General features: G+C 48.6%; 1 protein-coding gene across 1 annotated transcript; it reads right to left on the bottom strand.

Moving 5' to 3' along the window:
• Nucleotides 1-4,127: 4,127 nt before the first annotated feature.
• On the bottom strand, nucleotides 4,128-4,613 carry LOC125435748 (transmembrane protein 229b-like). The gene has a single exon (XM_048502115.1). It carries the CDS (start codon nucleotides 4,611-4,613, stop codon nucleotides 4,128-4,130), a length of 486 nt encoding a protein of 161 aa, XP_048358072.1.
• Between the last annotated feature and the right edge of the window lie 11,123 nt (nucleotides 4,614-15,736).

Genomic DNA, 15,736 nt, shown 5'->3' with positions numbered 1-15,736 from the left:
GACCTCCTGAGGCCCCCAGGGACTGACCAATGGTGTTGAGGGGCGGGGCCCTGGCTCAGTGGAAGAGCTGCTACTTTGCATGCAGAAGGTCCAAAGTTCGATCCCAACCACCTCCGCTTAAAAGGAGGAATCAGCAGGTGATGGGAAAGACCGGAGACCCTGAAGAGCCGCTGCCCGCTGGAGTAGGGAATACGGACCCTGATGGACCAAGGGGCTGGTTTAGTTTCTTCACACGGACCCTGAGGCTGAGGACGCCCAGGTGAGCTCAAGGTCTTCAAGTTTCAGCCCCCCCTGCATAGGCCCCTAGGGGTGGCAGCAGGTGGATACAGTAAAGCTTTCATCATGGGGGAGGGAGGGCTCCTCAGGCTATGGTCCTGGATCTAGGGACAAGTCACCATTGCCCCCACCTGTCAAAGATGCTGCCTGTCCTCATGTTAATCTCCCGGTGCTGTTTGCCAAGCGACCTTCCCCAAACTCTCCACTCTTCAAACTGACTGTCCAGTGCTGAGGTGGGTGTCAGGAGACCGCTGGGGGAAGAGTCACAGGAACACATGAAGCCGCCTCACACGGAATCAGCCTATCAAGGTCCGTATTGCCTGCTCAGGCTGGCAGCCGCTCTCCGGGGTTGCAGGCTGAGGTCTTTGCCCTCACCTCCTGCCTGGTACTTTTAACGGGAGGTGCCAAGGATCGAACCCTTGCACCCCAGGCAGATACTCTGCCACTGAGCCACAGGGCCCCCCTGGCATAAAAACTGTTTCTGGCAGGTGTGGAGCTAAAAATGACCATGGTGATAAGCAGTAGCTGAAATTGTTTTTTGTTGCTGTGGACAGGAGACAACAACTGGGGTCAGGACTACTGAGTTTTGAAGAAATCCAAGAATAGCTTATACTTCTATTAGATTTCAATCAATGCCTTCAGCAGTGCTTAGTGGTAGATACACACGAGTACCATTTTCTCAGCGCTTTTGTATCTGTGGAAAACAAGAGCATGAGGATCTCTTTCATTACATACTCTCCTGTCCTTTATATTCAGAAATAAGGAAATGGTTTTTGGAGCCAATACTACCTAGGACAGCTTTCTTGTCCGATGATGAGAAACTGATTTTCTTACTATCTGATATTGATTCCTATGTTTCTTACAAGATGGCTCTCTTTGCCCTGGCGGCTAGGAAACTACGAGCAAAGTATTTAAAGCGCTGTTTGAACTGATGTTCCAAAGTACTGGAGGTTAACTTAGACTAGCTGAAGAAGCTGCAAAAACATCTGACGTGGAAAGTATTTGATGGGGCATTTTAATTTAGAGATTGTGAATACAAATAATTTATATTTTAATGTAAAACTAAGTTATTGTTTTAATTTAAATTATTGTTTTAACTAAGTTACTGTTTTAACTGCATGTATCTCTGTATTGTTAAATATAGCCAATGGCTCAAACAATAAATACTTGACTGACTGACTGAGTTTTGAATGGGGAACCTTCCCAAAATTCCCTCCCCCCATACTGTGTGTTGAAATAAATCTCTTCATATCTGTTGCGGAGGCATGTGGGGCATTCCCCCCCCCCCCCGGATTCTTCCCCAGTTTCCCATCAGCCTCTTGGTGACATTGGCAAGTGAAGGCAGAGATAATTTCATTTGTTTCTTTCATTTATCTCCCCCCTTTCTCCCCAGTGGGATTCCCAAAGCAGTTTATATTGTTTGCGTCTCCTCACAACAACCCTGTGAGGTAGGTTAGGCTGAGCTTGTATCAGGGGCCCACAGTCATCCAGCAAGCTTCCCTGGCAGAGTGTGGAACTGATGGGCTGGAGCCTGTGAAGTCACCCAGAAATCTTCCTGGAGCAGTTTTTAACAGAATGTTTCCGCTTGAAAAACAAAAATGAGTAGCTGGATAATAAACGAATGCTTGTGTTTGCTACGCATCTGAAGAGAAAATAGAGTTGTGGTTGGGGGGGTAGGTGTAAGAGTGACATAGTGCTGCACTTGGGTGGATTCAGTGAAACTAGGCTTGGCCTCGGGTTGCCAACTCTGGGTGGGAAATTTCTGGAGATTTGGGGGGGGGCCTTGGGAGAGTGGGGTTTGGGGAAGGGAAGGAGCTCAGCAAAGGAGCTCAGCTGAAGGGTCCCCCCCCCACCCCCAGCCACTTTTCCTGCAGGGGAGTTGATCTCTGTCATCTAGACATCCCTTGTAATTCTGAGCCCAGCCTGAATGTTGGCAACCCTAATTTGGCCCTTGCTTTATTTGTCAGCCAGAGTCCTAGTGATACTGCCCAGGAAAATAGCCAAAATATTTTCCTGAGTCAAGTTACCCGGCTCCAGGTCAAGATGCAGAGACCAGTGTAGCCCAGAAGCTCATATGTCCCACAAATGTGATTTTATTGATGTTCCCAAATAGGTTTTGTCCCCTGATCTGCTCTGTTAAATATGTATTATGTTTCTTGTATTAGGTCTAGTATGCCCTGCTTAAGTTTAGCCTTGGTTAAGTTAAGTAAAATGTCATTTTAGGTAAACTGTATTAGAAAATGTAATGGCTTAGAATGGTGAATATTAGAGGCACAAAGAAGTTGGCTCTGGAATTCAGTTTGAGCCAACTCCCAGCCGACTTCCCAGCTGAAACAAAGACCCTCTTTGGTTTTGCAAATCGAGTCTGATGACAGCGCCCAGAGGTCCCAGCTGTTGGAGAATGTGTCGGGATCATCATTGGACTGTTTAAACTCTCTTTTGTTACGGGACTGAAGCGCGGGAGCCTCAGGTCATAACTCAAGGAAACAGCCATCTGATAGAGAACTGGGTGCGGTAGCGAGCCCACCCAGATTCTCTAAATGGACCTTCTCCGCTCTCCTTTCAGCACCATTGCGAAGTCTCGCGGGAAGACGCTTGACAGCGGGATTTCGTGATCCCATTCACAAAAGTTGAAATTGTATCTGTCTTTTGTATTGATGTTTCTTTATTGGTGTTCGGTAGGGGACCTGCCCCCTACCTGCCCCCTTTACCTGCCCCTTTGCCCTCTTTGATGTTTATGTATAAAAGTTCTTGCGCTTGGCTACGAAAGTGCGATTCTCCTGCCTGAGCTGTCACCACCGCTTCCAAATAAAATACTTTGCCTTGAAGAAACACTGGCTTCCTGCACCTCAATACGTTGCTGAGCTGAAATCATTGTTACCCGAGCAGCAGCGGTAACACTAGCACTGAGCCCCTGGGGGCTGAAGTAGCTTCAGAAGCCTCGTCTAACCCCCCACCCCCTTTTGCTCAACTAAGGGAGTCCAGCGTTAGAGCTCCGGGCGAGAGGTGAATGCTGCAGGGCGGACAAGCTGGGAAAAAGCAAAAGCCCATGAAAGGGCCCAGAAGAGGAAACGCAAAGCTCTGCCTGCCCCCACCCCACAGTTCTGCCTCTGGACCAGGGTGGCCAAAGGAGGTGAAGCCCATGAGCTGTGATCTATGGGCTCTCCCATGTAATCTGAACCTTTCTGCATTTCACGTTGGGGGGCGGGGATCCAGCTTTTGCCAAATAGATGAGGTAAGTATCAAAAAATTAAAATAAGGGGGGGACCTGTCTCTGACAAACGGAGTGCCTCCCCCAATTGCAACTTGCAACGAGCTGCGGGAGGATTTGTTCTGTGGGGCCAAAGAGCAGGGTGCGGTGGCTGTCAACAGAGCTGCTCCCAAGGGGGAGTCTGCTTACGTGGCCAAAGGGGCCAAAAGGGGAAGGGAGGTCTAGAAAGTTAATAAATAACAATAATAACCACCACTGTATGCCAGAACACAGAGGCTTCCAGAGCCTTTAATAATAATAATGTTCTAATAATAATAATAATAATAATAATAATAATAATAACAACAACAACAACCACATTTGATTCCTACACTTCCTCTGCAGAGCTCAGGTCAAAATAATAGACGGATCTCCTTTCCCCGTCCCCTAAGGTCTGTCCCTGTCGCCTGCCCTGCCCACTGATTCTACCCCGAGGGCAAAGGCCCGCCCCTGCCTGTTTGCCCAGCGCCCGCCTCTCGCCTTCTGGAGTGAGCAGTGCACAGGAGAATTAATCCGAAGAAAGGCAGAGTTTGGGGTGGCAACCCCAGAGTGAGTTCTAGGGAAGGCAGTCGATCGTATCCTTCTCTTTCCCTTCCCTGGATCAGTCGTCTTTAAGTTCAGAGGGGCACTGTTTGGGTTTCCAAGCCTCATCCAGGCGGAGGCGAAGTGCGTTGTACACCACGACCCTCTCCAACAAGAGGGACGCAACAAACCAGATGGGGCAATACTCCAGGGTGATGAGGCCCATGAAGTTGTAACGAAACCCACTGTAGTTCCAGGGACAAGCGTTGAAGCAGCGAAGTATGTAGCCCGTGCAGAACTCCCAGACATAGATGCACAAGGTGTAGATGGCGGCCCGGACAAGGAAGTTACACCGGACCCTCAGCAGGAGGTAAAGCTGCTCCAAGATCATGCCGAAAGTGCCATAGATGAAAAGGGCCCACACGCTGGTGACGCCCAAGAACCTCCAGTCCCGGTGCACAACAAAGTTCCACGCGGCTGTGAACATGATCTCTGCAAAGTAGCCATGGAGGGCGTAGATGTACCACCGATACAAAGGGCCCAAGGGCTCCATTTTCCTCCCCATGGCTGGTGACCTGCGTGGAAAAAGACAGAGGTGGATTTATAGAATCATAGAGTTGGAAGAGACCCCAAGGGCTGTCATGCATGCATGCAGATTCTGTGCTTGGAGATAGCCAAAAGGAACGGCCATCTCTGATGAGACTCGGCCCTTTTTAGGGCCCCTACAGCAAAGACCCCCAACCTTTTTGAACCTGCGGCAGTGGCGGAGCTACAAGGGGACGGAGGGGTGTGCATTGCACCGGGTAAGCGCCATGGGGCGGAAAATTGTTTCAACTCCTCCCCCTTCCCACTTACCTTAGCTCAGTATGAAAAAGTTCAGGCTAAAAAGGGGCCTGAAAAGTGCCCTGGTGGGAACTACAATACCCAGGAGACCTTGCAAGCCCCAAGGTCTCCTGGGTAGTGTAGTTCCCACCAAGGCTTTTTCCAGCCTGAACTGAACAGGTGTGAACTTTTTCTGCCTGAACTATGGAAAGTGGGGGGTTGGGGTGTGTGTGGAAAACATAGGATCCACCCCGGGTGCAGTTTGGCCCAGCTTCGCCTCTGACACGCAGGCACCTTTGGGATTCTGACACAGCCTGGTGGGCACAGCTGTGCAGTGGCCACTGGAGGAGGCAGAGCCAGCCACGAGATGGCCGTCATATGATAGCAGACTTGAGTGGTACTACTCAAAGTAGACAAGTGGGCATACACAGCAAACTCCCACCTTCAAGAAGAAGAAATACTCCACACAGCAGATTATTTCAAAAGAAGGCTTTTACCGTAGAGTTGCTATATGTACATGATACTATATACAGAGTATATTAAGGGTCCAGGGTCCACTACCACCTGTAGGACCCACCCTTTTTTCTCTCCCCTCTCGGGAGGGTCTAAGAGGGATTTAGCGGGCATTGTTATATTGCATTATTGTATTATGTATGAATTGCTGCTTTTAACTTATGCATTTAGTGGTTAAATTATATTCGATTTTATGCTTTTTGTACTGAATTTTATGTTGTTCACCGCCCAGAGCCCTTTGGGGGTTGGGCGGTATATAAGCCTAAAAAATAAAATAAAATAATAAATAAATAAGTGCTCCACCAGGCACTTGTTTCCCTAAGGAACAAACATACAGTACATTGCTGTTGCTTACATACATGGTTCCACCAATCACTGTACAGGTCACTAGCAACTGGATTGAACTGGTCTGCTTGCTGTTCTTCTAGCTGTCAGATCACTCCTTTCTTGCTGACTCATACCTCTGCTGGATAGGATATGACCACCATGATCTAACTGCCATGACATCATAGAGCGTACCTTCTGTCACATGGCGAAGATCCTTGTACTGTGGTGGTAGCCGCTGCCAAAGCAACCTTTAAAAAAAAATCTGCACAGCCCATGAAATCTCCGGTGGCCCCTCAGAAGCCTTGCTCACCAGTCAGCCCCATGGGTGCTTGTCCAGAAAGGGCAAATGCTTACGAAGCAACCAAGGCTGGCAAAAAGGTGGCTTCATGGCCCAGACTACCCGGGGGGACCATCTGTAAATCTGTCCTAGGTGAGCCAGCTGGCTCCAGCGCCAACCCTTAGTGACTTGACCCTGTCTGGAGTGAGCCTGTGCCAATGGGCGCACACCAGCTTCTGTCTCAGCTGGGTTGGATGCTCAGAGGAACTGGGCATGGTCTCAGTCTGTTGCATAGACACAGGAAAGCTCCTGCAGAGGGCAAGACACACAACACCCCAGCCAGAATGTGGACCCAAGTCCCTGGGAGGATGAAGCAGCCAGGAATGACCCCCCAGGCCAAACCAATGGGGAAGAGCATGCTGCACCTTGCAAGCCCAGGCAGATTCAAGTCTTGTCCAGGTAGAGTTCCCAATCTACAGGTGGGGTCTGGGGAACTCCTGGGATTACAGTGGATCTCCAGATGACAGAGAAGGCAGCTGCTTTGGAGGGTGGACTCTGTGGCATTCTGCCTCACGAAAGTCCCTCTCCTGGAAACCCACTTTTCCCCAGGCTCCGACCCCAAATCTCCAGGGATTTTCCAAACTGGATTTCACAACTGTACCTCCAGGTATAGTTTGGAAATCTTATGGGATTGCAACTGATCTCCATACATCAGAGACCAGCTCCCCCCGGGGGAAATAGCTGCTTTGGTGGGCAGACGCCATGGCATTAAATCCCCTGGAAGTCCCTCCACCCCAACCCCCCTCCCCAAGCTCCCCCCCAAAAAAAACTCCAAGAAAGCCCCAACCCTGAGTTGGCAACCCTAGTGCCAGAGCCTGCAAACATCGACCCTTGCTTGCCAGAGAACATTGCAAGGTTCCAAATAGAAGGGGTGGCCCTTTAAGAAGGCGGACCTTATGCTGGGGAGGCAGGGCCTAGCAGGCTTTGGAGGACTTGCTCTGCTATAAAAGGACTCCGCCAGCCTCTGTTGGACACCTCCCACTGTCTGTCCCTGGGGGCCTCCTCCAGCAAGGCCCTGCTATCTGGGACCTCCCCTTGCTAGCTGAACTGCCCCCTTGCCCAGCAGCTCCTGTGGTGGCGAAGCTTTGGCACTCCATCTGGAGTGCCAAAGGTTCGCCACCACTGAGCTAGCCTGTTTTTTATGTGGAGCAGTGGCGTAGGAGGTTAAGAGCTTGTGTATCTAATCTGGAGGAACCAGGTTTGATTCCCAGCTCTGCCGCCTGAGCTGTGGAGGCTTATCTGGGGAATTCAGATTAGCCTGTACACTCCCACACACGCCAGCTGGGTGACCTTGGGCTAGTCACAGCTTCTCGGAGCTCTCTCAGCCCCACCCACCTCACAGGGTGTTTGTTGTGAGGGGGGAAGGGCAAGGAGATTGTAAGCCCCCTTGAGTCTCCTACAGGAGAGAAAGGGGGGATATAAATCCAAACTCTTCTTCTTCTATGTGTGGAGATGGCTCAACCGGTGAATGCCCCTTCGATAGCACAGGAGACAAAACAGAACCTGGTGGAGCATCTCCCCCCCCCCCCACACACACACGCACACTTCACAGGTGTGTGCATGCGAAAGCATCCCCCAACACCCCCTTGGAAACTGCTTGGCCAGGTGGGGATGGAGCTGCCGGAAGAGGCTTCGCCTGGTACTCCTTCCAGAAAACTGCCCAGGGAGGCCGAGGGGAGGCGAGGTCAGCTGTGAGATCCAGCAGGGTCACAGACCCCCTGCCTGTCACCCAGAGGAAGTTGCGATCGAAACCTGACAGGTGAGTTTCTCTGTTTCATTCTCTCATCCATGTTTGCTAACTCAGCAACTGGAATTTAGCATCTGGTTCTCACCCACCTGTGATTTAATCTACCAGACCAGCACTTTAAATCTTGTCTTGCCTTAGGGCAAAACACTGCCTTTACACCGCTGAAGGGGAATTAATGGCCTACCTGGCTGGTTGTTGTCAAAGACTGCGTGACAGTGTGTGAGAACACTGAGACCAACAAGTATTGTGTGTGTGTGGGGGGGGGATATCTGACAAAAGGAGTTGTGACTCTAAAAGTTCCTACCCCTCCCAAATCTTGTCTTGTCTGTAAGATGCTACTGAGCGGCTATCTAGCAGTCAATACCAGGTGAGTTCATGGAGTTCAGGTGGGCAGGGTTCCAGGCAGGGATGTGTTCCTGGGAAATCAGCCTCCCTCCTCTCTTCTCTGACTGTGTCCAGATGTGGAGGCTTCGTCCACATGCCAGCTGCAGGCCTCCTTCGACGACCAAGAGGGCTGGCAACTGACGTGTTTTGTTTTCAGTCAAAATTATTCCAGGAATTCAGATTAATAGTTTTGGGACAGAGTTGCAAAAGGAGAAAGGTTTATCTCCTAAAGAACAGCAGAACTGCTATATAAGCAGATAAAAGAAGCTCCTGGCTTTTGGCCTGCATACCCATTGCGTGCCTAGTTTTTTTCAACTAGATTTCCAGTTATAGCATCCTTCCACCCCTTGCTTGTAAGGTTTCCTAGGAAGGCTGTTTTCTGTCACTGCACTCAGAATATAAAAATCTTATTTTGCCTTTCTGTGGGCATAGAGCAACTGGGAAAGGGGCGAGGGTGGGGGGAGTTGTGAATTTCCTGCACTGTACAGAGGGTTGGACTAGATGACCCTTGAGATTCCTTCCAGCTCTGCGTTTCTCTGTTTCTTTCTGCTCTCTGCCCCCACTTCCATCAGACAGGATACTCAGGCTTCCTTTACAGCTGTAGGCCCATTTTGTAAAAGGAAAAACGCATCCAAATTCCAAGCAAAAGATTCTGCGTGTGTGTGTGTGGGTGGGTGGGTGACAGTTAATGGGAAACAAACAAATCTGGTTTGCATCAATTTGGAAGGATGGGACTCTGGGATTCCAACCTCTCAGCCCCTGAAAATGTGATTTCTCTTGCTCCCCACCTATATACACACTGCAACCCAGAAACCTGATTTTATTTAGGTAACTAAAAAAGGGGCGACCAAATTCTCAGGTGTCTGAATTCTCTCCCAAAATGCTTTCATAATCGGAACATTAAGAACTGATTTGCAGTTTTAATATTATTAATCAACTTTCTTTGTATTGTTCTAGATCTGTCACTCATAAAGAGAACTCCACTGGACCTATCTCTCAAGTATGCTGCCTATCCTCCAAAGAGCCCGGAACAGCGTATCTGATTCTCCCTACCCCATGCTGTCTTTACAACAACCCTGTGAGGTGGGATAAAGTAGACTAAGTAGAGAGGGACTGACAGAAGGTTATCCAGAAAGTTTATGACTGCTATGCCACACTATGCCAAAGACCCACCTCATCCCCCAAAGCCATGCAGGTCCTTCCGGTTGGCTTCTGTGAACCAGGCCCTGCTATCTGGGACCTTCCGGTTGGCTTCTGTGAACCAGGCAAGGCAAGACTACTGAAAACTGCTTTGTGCGGGGCTGCCTTTGAGGAGAAGAAACTGCAGCCAAGCCCGAGTGCAGATAGGCCAAGCAAGGGACTAACTTGTTCCCACTTTTTAGAAAATCCACCCCCAAAGCAGCTAACAAGAAAACACGAAATACATTAAAAATGCTTCTTAGCTGAATTCCCTTTACCCAATTGGATTTACCTTTACAAAACCAGCTGTTTGCGGGATCAGCACCCGCTGATCCAGTTCAACATGCTGCTTTTGACCAAGAAAGCTCTAAACCAGAGGTGAATTTACCACAGTAATCAATGCAGGTGTACAACAGGTAAAGACCAAAGTAATTACATCAATGTGCACTTATACTCACAAAAAGTAATATTTCAACCAATTTAATGGGATCATCAGCCCACTGGACTGAAGTGTCACTTAGCAGGCCGTGGCCGCCACTCCCAAAACGTTGTGCAGAAGCTCAAGAGCTGCTAAAATTAGCCCAGTGGGACCGGGGGCCATCGCTTGTTCTCTGCCGACTTTGAAGGGCAATAAAGCAAGCAGCCAGCCAGGTGGGCTAGGAATGTGGCCACCTGGCCCACCATTGGAGCTCCGCTCTGGGTCCGTCTGGGTTCACAAAAGCAAGCAGAACCGTGGCCAGAATCAGCCCCATGATGAAGAAAGACACACACACACACACACACTGACTTTTCTTCTTCAGGAGACTTGTCACTGACCCTCCTGGTTGGCATTTGGGAGCAAAGCCAACCACACAGCAATGTTCTTGTTCCTGTTTTGACTTTGCTGTTGAATCTCTCTCATGCAGCTGTCCTGTTGCCTGTGGCTGAGCGTGTCTTTTTTACGCTGATGTTTGTCTCCTGACTTTCTGCAGCGTAGTTTCTGGTGCTTCTGTTAGTTTATTGATGTTGGTATGATTTTTACCAATGCAAGTCACTCTGGGCAGCATATTTTTGTTAAAGCAGGATTCAGGCAACTGAAGTTCCCAGGTAGGCTGCCCTTGAACCTGGAGGTTCTGTTTAGCTATCCAAGTAATTGTTATGAGCAATGTTTTTGTGCTTGATCCTTTCCTGCGGGCCTTCAAACAGTGCATGCCAGAGAGGATCAAGTGCTTCTTGAACTCCCCCACCCTCCGCTTCTTGGCAGCGGGAAGAACCTTCTTCAAAACCTGACCTCGTGGCCACCTCCACCACAGACCAAAGTGAGGACCTACCTCTGAGCTGCTGCCGCAGATTCCGCCTCCTCCTTCCAGCAACAAAGTGGTTACTAAAGCCGGGCGGTTCCAAGGGCCTCTTCTCAGCTCAGGCAGGCAGCAGGGCGCAGTGGTTGCAGCAGAGCAGACTGTGTTCCTGGGCTCCCTAGCTAGCTGTTCTCCTTTTGACAGGTTGCAAAGGTGCTGACAGCAGGTCCCGCCCACCTGTTTGGTGGCTGAATCACTTCCTCAGTTTCCCCATGGCGATGACAGCGATCATGCCTTCGGCCGCCCGGGGCAATGAGATGCGCTGAGCAGGGCCGTCCCAGTTCTGTCCTTTTCTTTTGTCGGCTCCATCTTTTCGACCCTCTTCCTGCTGCGTTCAGAAGACTCGGCTCTGCTGAGGCCTGACTCAGAAATTAGTTGTGGCTTTGGAAGAGCCCGGCTCTAAGCACAGGAATCAGTGACTAAGTATCTTGGGATGGGCGGCCTGCAATTCCCTGTCCTGCGAGTGGGGGAAAGGCAGTCTTCACCTGCTCAGAAGCAGTCTGTCCTTTGGCATAACTTCAGGCTTTGGGGCTGAACCCGCCAGATCTCGGGATCCAGCCAAACCTGATTTTTTTTTCTTAGCTTAGCCTGTAATTGGCCTTTTGGCGCTCCTACGGGAGTCAGATGTCATCTCTAGCCTTTCTGTCGGTGAGACGGGTTCCTTGGCTGCAGCCAAGCAGTTTGTCCCTGGGGCTGTCAAGTTGGCATCTTTCTCTGTTCTTGCATCTCACTGATGCCCGTGTGGGTAAACAGGGTGCCCGGTTCCAAAGAGGCAGCTTTCCTGAGATAATGTCTCCTGCACTTTCCTTAGATAATGTCTACAAGAAACGCATATAAGGAAAAAAGACATTGGACTAATTCAGAAGAATAAGTTAGGTATAAGTTTTGTTACTGCAGGGGAGGGGGGGGGGGGAAGGGGGATTGTGATGTATGTGAAAAACCAATATAACCCAAAACAGATATTTGAAGATAAAGAAGGAAGATTCATTGGGGTAGAAATTAATTGGAACAATCAGAAAACATTATTGGTGGGATTGTATGGTCCAAATGAAAACAAAAGCAGCTTTTATAAACAGATAGGAAAAATCTTGAAAGAACAAGAATATAGCAGTATTTGTATTATGGGAGACATGAATGGAGTGGCCTCAGTACAACTGGATAAGTTAACACAGAGAAAGAATGATAGGGAACCAAGGAAGAAGAAGATAGAAGGAAAACTACGTTTCAGTTTTAATGATGGTTACAACTGAAAATAATCAAGAAAGGGGAGATCAGAGGTGGAAAATCAATTTAAATGTTGCGGATTGTTGTTGAAATTGTGGGAACAGGCCAGAATGTGTATAAATTTGTATTTGATTAAGTTATAGAACCAAAGAAGCAAAGAATCAAAATGGGAGCTTCTGTGTAAGTGACCAAAAGCCTGCAGTTTTGCAGCAGGTCAAAAAGGCATGTTACCAGCTTGCTAGTGACTATGCAAGCAAGCTAGATAACATCTTTGACATCTTGTAACTACAGGCTACTACGTGACAAAAGACAAATGCAATTTATAACTTTCGGTTTTTGGGTTAGAAATGATTATTTGGGAATTTATTTCTAACATATCTTTCTCAAAATTGCTTCTTGGGTGTTTGCTCATTTTAAGTTTTTCTTAAAACTAACTCAGCGGTGTAGGACCAGAAACGCGATCCTGGCCCCACAAAATATAGGCACTTTGCACAAAAATTGTTCTCAGTAACGACCTCCCAAATGCTGCCAGAGGGGAGAAGTTCAAAACTAGCTTGTGTGGAGCCCCCGTGGGATGGAGGTGGAGTAGTCGAAAAACGCAGCTCCCTCCGTACCCTGTGGCCTCTCTTCTGCCACGCCATCCTGCCTGCACTACATCTGTCCAAAGGCCAGGTAGGGAAAGGTGGGGGACAAATCCTTTCAAATATACATTTAAATCAATAGAGGCAGTCGCGCTGGCCTACCTCATAAGGTGGTTGTGAACCAGATCGTGTATGCTACATGTTTGGAACACGCCAAGTCCTCTCCTTCAAAGGAAAGAAGGTCAAGGATGACCGAGGAATATGCTGCCAGTTTTGGGCTCGATGAAGTAGCTCTCTCTCTCTCCCCTGTGATCTACTCCAAAAAAATGGCAAGCATTTTACATATGAGCCTAATCAAAGAATAAAAACTTGAAGCGTTTGAGAGTCAAAGCTTCCTTGGTCGGAAACCATCAAACTATGTCATCAAAATCACCTGGCAGGCCTCTTCTCTTGGACACCCTCCATCTTTTCTGTTTCCCCTCCTAAACAGAAGGGGGGCAGAGGCGTATCTAGGGGAAATGTAGCCCGGTGCAGAATCTGAGTTTTCGGGGGGGGGGGGCATATGGGTGGCCACCCTCCCCCACCCAAATCAAACAATTTTTTTTGCACCAGGTCATTTCTTCCAGGGGAAAGGAAGAGGGGTCAAATCACCCCCCCCCACGTGTCTAAATGGCCGCAGCCCTGGTGACATTTGACCCTATATGTCCCCCTGGGCAGTACGCCCCTAGGGGGCAGAAAGGGTTGAAATGCAGATGGAAACTGCTATCTGTGCAACTGGAATGTCATTTGTATGACTTGGGCAGCTGCCAACCCAGCGTTCTTCAAGCGCTATCTCAGGGAATAGTTGATCAGCATCAGTCCAATTAGCAGACCGGCTTCCGCCTTTGGACACGAGCACACGTGTCCATTTCCCTCTGAGCTGGCAGCTAGTTAGGCATCCCCACCCTTGCTTTGCATTACTGGCCTACCCTGCAGGGTTTGTTTACGGATTATGGAGATAGCCACGTCAAATGAAGCAAATAATGGAGATGGATGGATGCCAAATATTGGGGACCTTGAACAACACGGAAACTGGCAGGTGTCACGGGTGGAAATCCAAGCAGCTATTTGCTTCTGCTGGGACAATACTGCAGCGTAATATAAAGAATGAGCCAGAGACCATATGGATATTGCAAGAAAAATTACTCTGCCTGGCTAAAAAGAAACAGCAGTAGAACTATAACCTTTAATAGAAATGATTAAAAAGTACTGTATCAAACAGCCCAAATGTAAACATCAGAAAATAATACAGTACACAGATAACATATAACAGACAGAAAAGAGATCCCAGAAAATACACGAAAGATAATAAGCCTCTGTATAAATAATATCCCTTCAGTGAAAATCCTTGCAAATCAGTAGTAAGCATCAAGCAGACGTCCAGTCATTAAGCCAACTGTGATGAATTTAATGCTTGTCCTTCATCAAAACCCAGTGGCATCGTCCCCCCTCGCTCCACCCCTGTCAAAAACATTTGATTATACAAATAACTTCAACTTCAACCGGCCTTTATTAGGAATATCAATAAAACAAAATGCAGGACAGAATGGGTATTAAAACAGGACATAAAGGTCGATTCCGCACTTGCGTTATCGACCTAAGTTCGAGCTGCGTTCAACCTAAGTGCTCCGCACAACCACTGGGATCAACGTGGTTTTGTACCAGCTTCGCCCCGTGTAACGGTCAAATTTCTGACTCCAGTTGGGAACGACTACTTTTTCAGGGAACCACGCTCGAACTCAGCTCGATTCCAGCAAAGTGCGGAATCTCTGGTGCCAGGAGTTCCCCATTCAGCCAATCACAGCTGAGTGTTTCGGGCATGCATACAGCTGGCCAATCAAAAAACGCCACCTTCGTCCCTCCATTCCTGTGGCAGTTTTTTATAACGTGTGTGGGGATAGACAGAACATGGTTGTAGAACAGTAGCCAATCGGAACGGAGCGGCGAAGAGGCACAGGATGATCCCGCCCTCCGAGCTGGGATCAAGCTGGTTGCAGTGGGGAACAACAATGGCTTCGACCTAGGTTAGTACCCTTCTCAGGGAACTGGGTCGAACCTATTTTACTCGTGTGCGGAATCGCCCAAAACTGGACAAAGTGCATACGGTTGGTACAGAAGAGGTGATCAAGCTTCCATTATGTCTTTGACTTGAGCACTTCTAGTAAAAACTCAGCCATTTTTCCAGTTATCCTGCCAATGATTATACAAATAATATGTTGCTTGTTGCTCTGGTGATCGTGGCTTGAAGTGCTCCCGTTGCCAGATCTCGCCTGGATACCATTTCAAGAGATAAAACTGGCCATTGCTTAAGTATGAACAAATATCAAAAGTTGGAAGCATTCCAATTGCCAGATGTTCAGACCGGCTTCCGCCTCTGGACACGAGCGCATTTCCTACTGAGCTGGCAGCTAGTTAGGCATTCTATGGCTGCCCCCACCCTTGCTTTGCATTACTGGCCTACCCTGCAGGGTTTGTTTACGGATTATGGAGATAGCCACGTCAAATGAAGCAAATCATGGAGATAGATGAATGCAAAATATTGGGGAACCTTTGAACAACATGGAAACTGGCAGGTGTCACTCACGGGTGGAAATCCAAATAGCTGACAATATTCGGTTCTGCTGGGACAATACTGCAGCTTGGCAGGCTCAGCTGCAAACATCCTGGACCTAAAGACTGTATGGTGTAGTGGTTAGAGAGTCAGACTAGGTCCAGGAGACCCAGGTTTAAATTCCTAATCAGTCAAAAAAAAAAGCATTCACTGGATGACCTTGAATCATAGGTTTCTGCAGGCGCCCCCAACGTTTTTGAGCCTGCAGGCACATTGGGAATTCTGCCATGATGTGGTGGACGCAGCAACAAAATAGGTGACGCAGGAGGTTGAGCCCGGCACGGCATGATTGCCACCGCTTAGCTTCAGTAACTGTAAGGAATCAGCACGGTCCAGACCAAAAGTAACTTTAACAGTTCATTTTAATAGCTGGCTTTCATGATCACACTACAGGACATGCAGAATCTAACCCCCCCTCCGCCGGGCAACCGCTTATGCAGGTCTCTCCTTCCCGCCCAGAACGGGACATAAACACTTACTCATTCCCACAAGACAGAAGCAGCTTCACACAGACAGAAAGCAAGGTTAGCAAATGATAAGAATAATACTGGGCAGTCATCCCAACGCAGCTGAGGAACCTCCTCCAA

The sequence above is a fragment of the Sphaerodactylus townsendi genome, linkage group LG06 (assembly GCF_021028975.2).
Source record: "Sphaerodactylus townsendi isolate TG3544 linkage group LG06, MPM_Stown_v2.3, whole genome shotgun sequence".
In the NCBI taxonomy this organism is placed as follows: Eukaryota; Metazoa; Chordata; class Lepidosauria; order Squamata; family Sphaerodactylidae; genus Sphaerodactylus; species Sphaerodactylus townsendi.
This window is presented reverse-complemented; position numbering and strand designations above follow the sequence as displayed.

Coding starts and splice junctions, on each gene's coding strand:
- LOC125435748 (XM_048502115.1), bottom strand. CDS start 4,613: ATGGGGAGGAAAATGGAGCCCTTGGGCCCTTTGTATCGGTGGTACATC.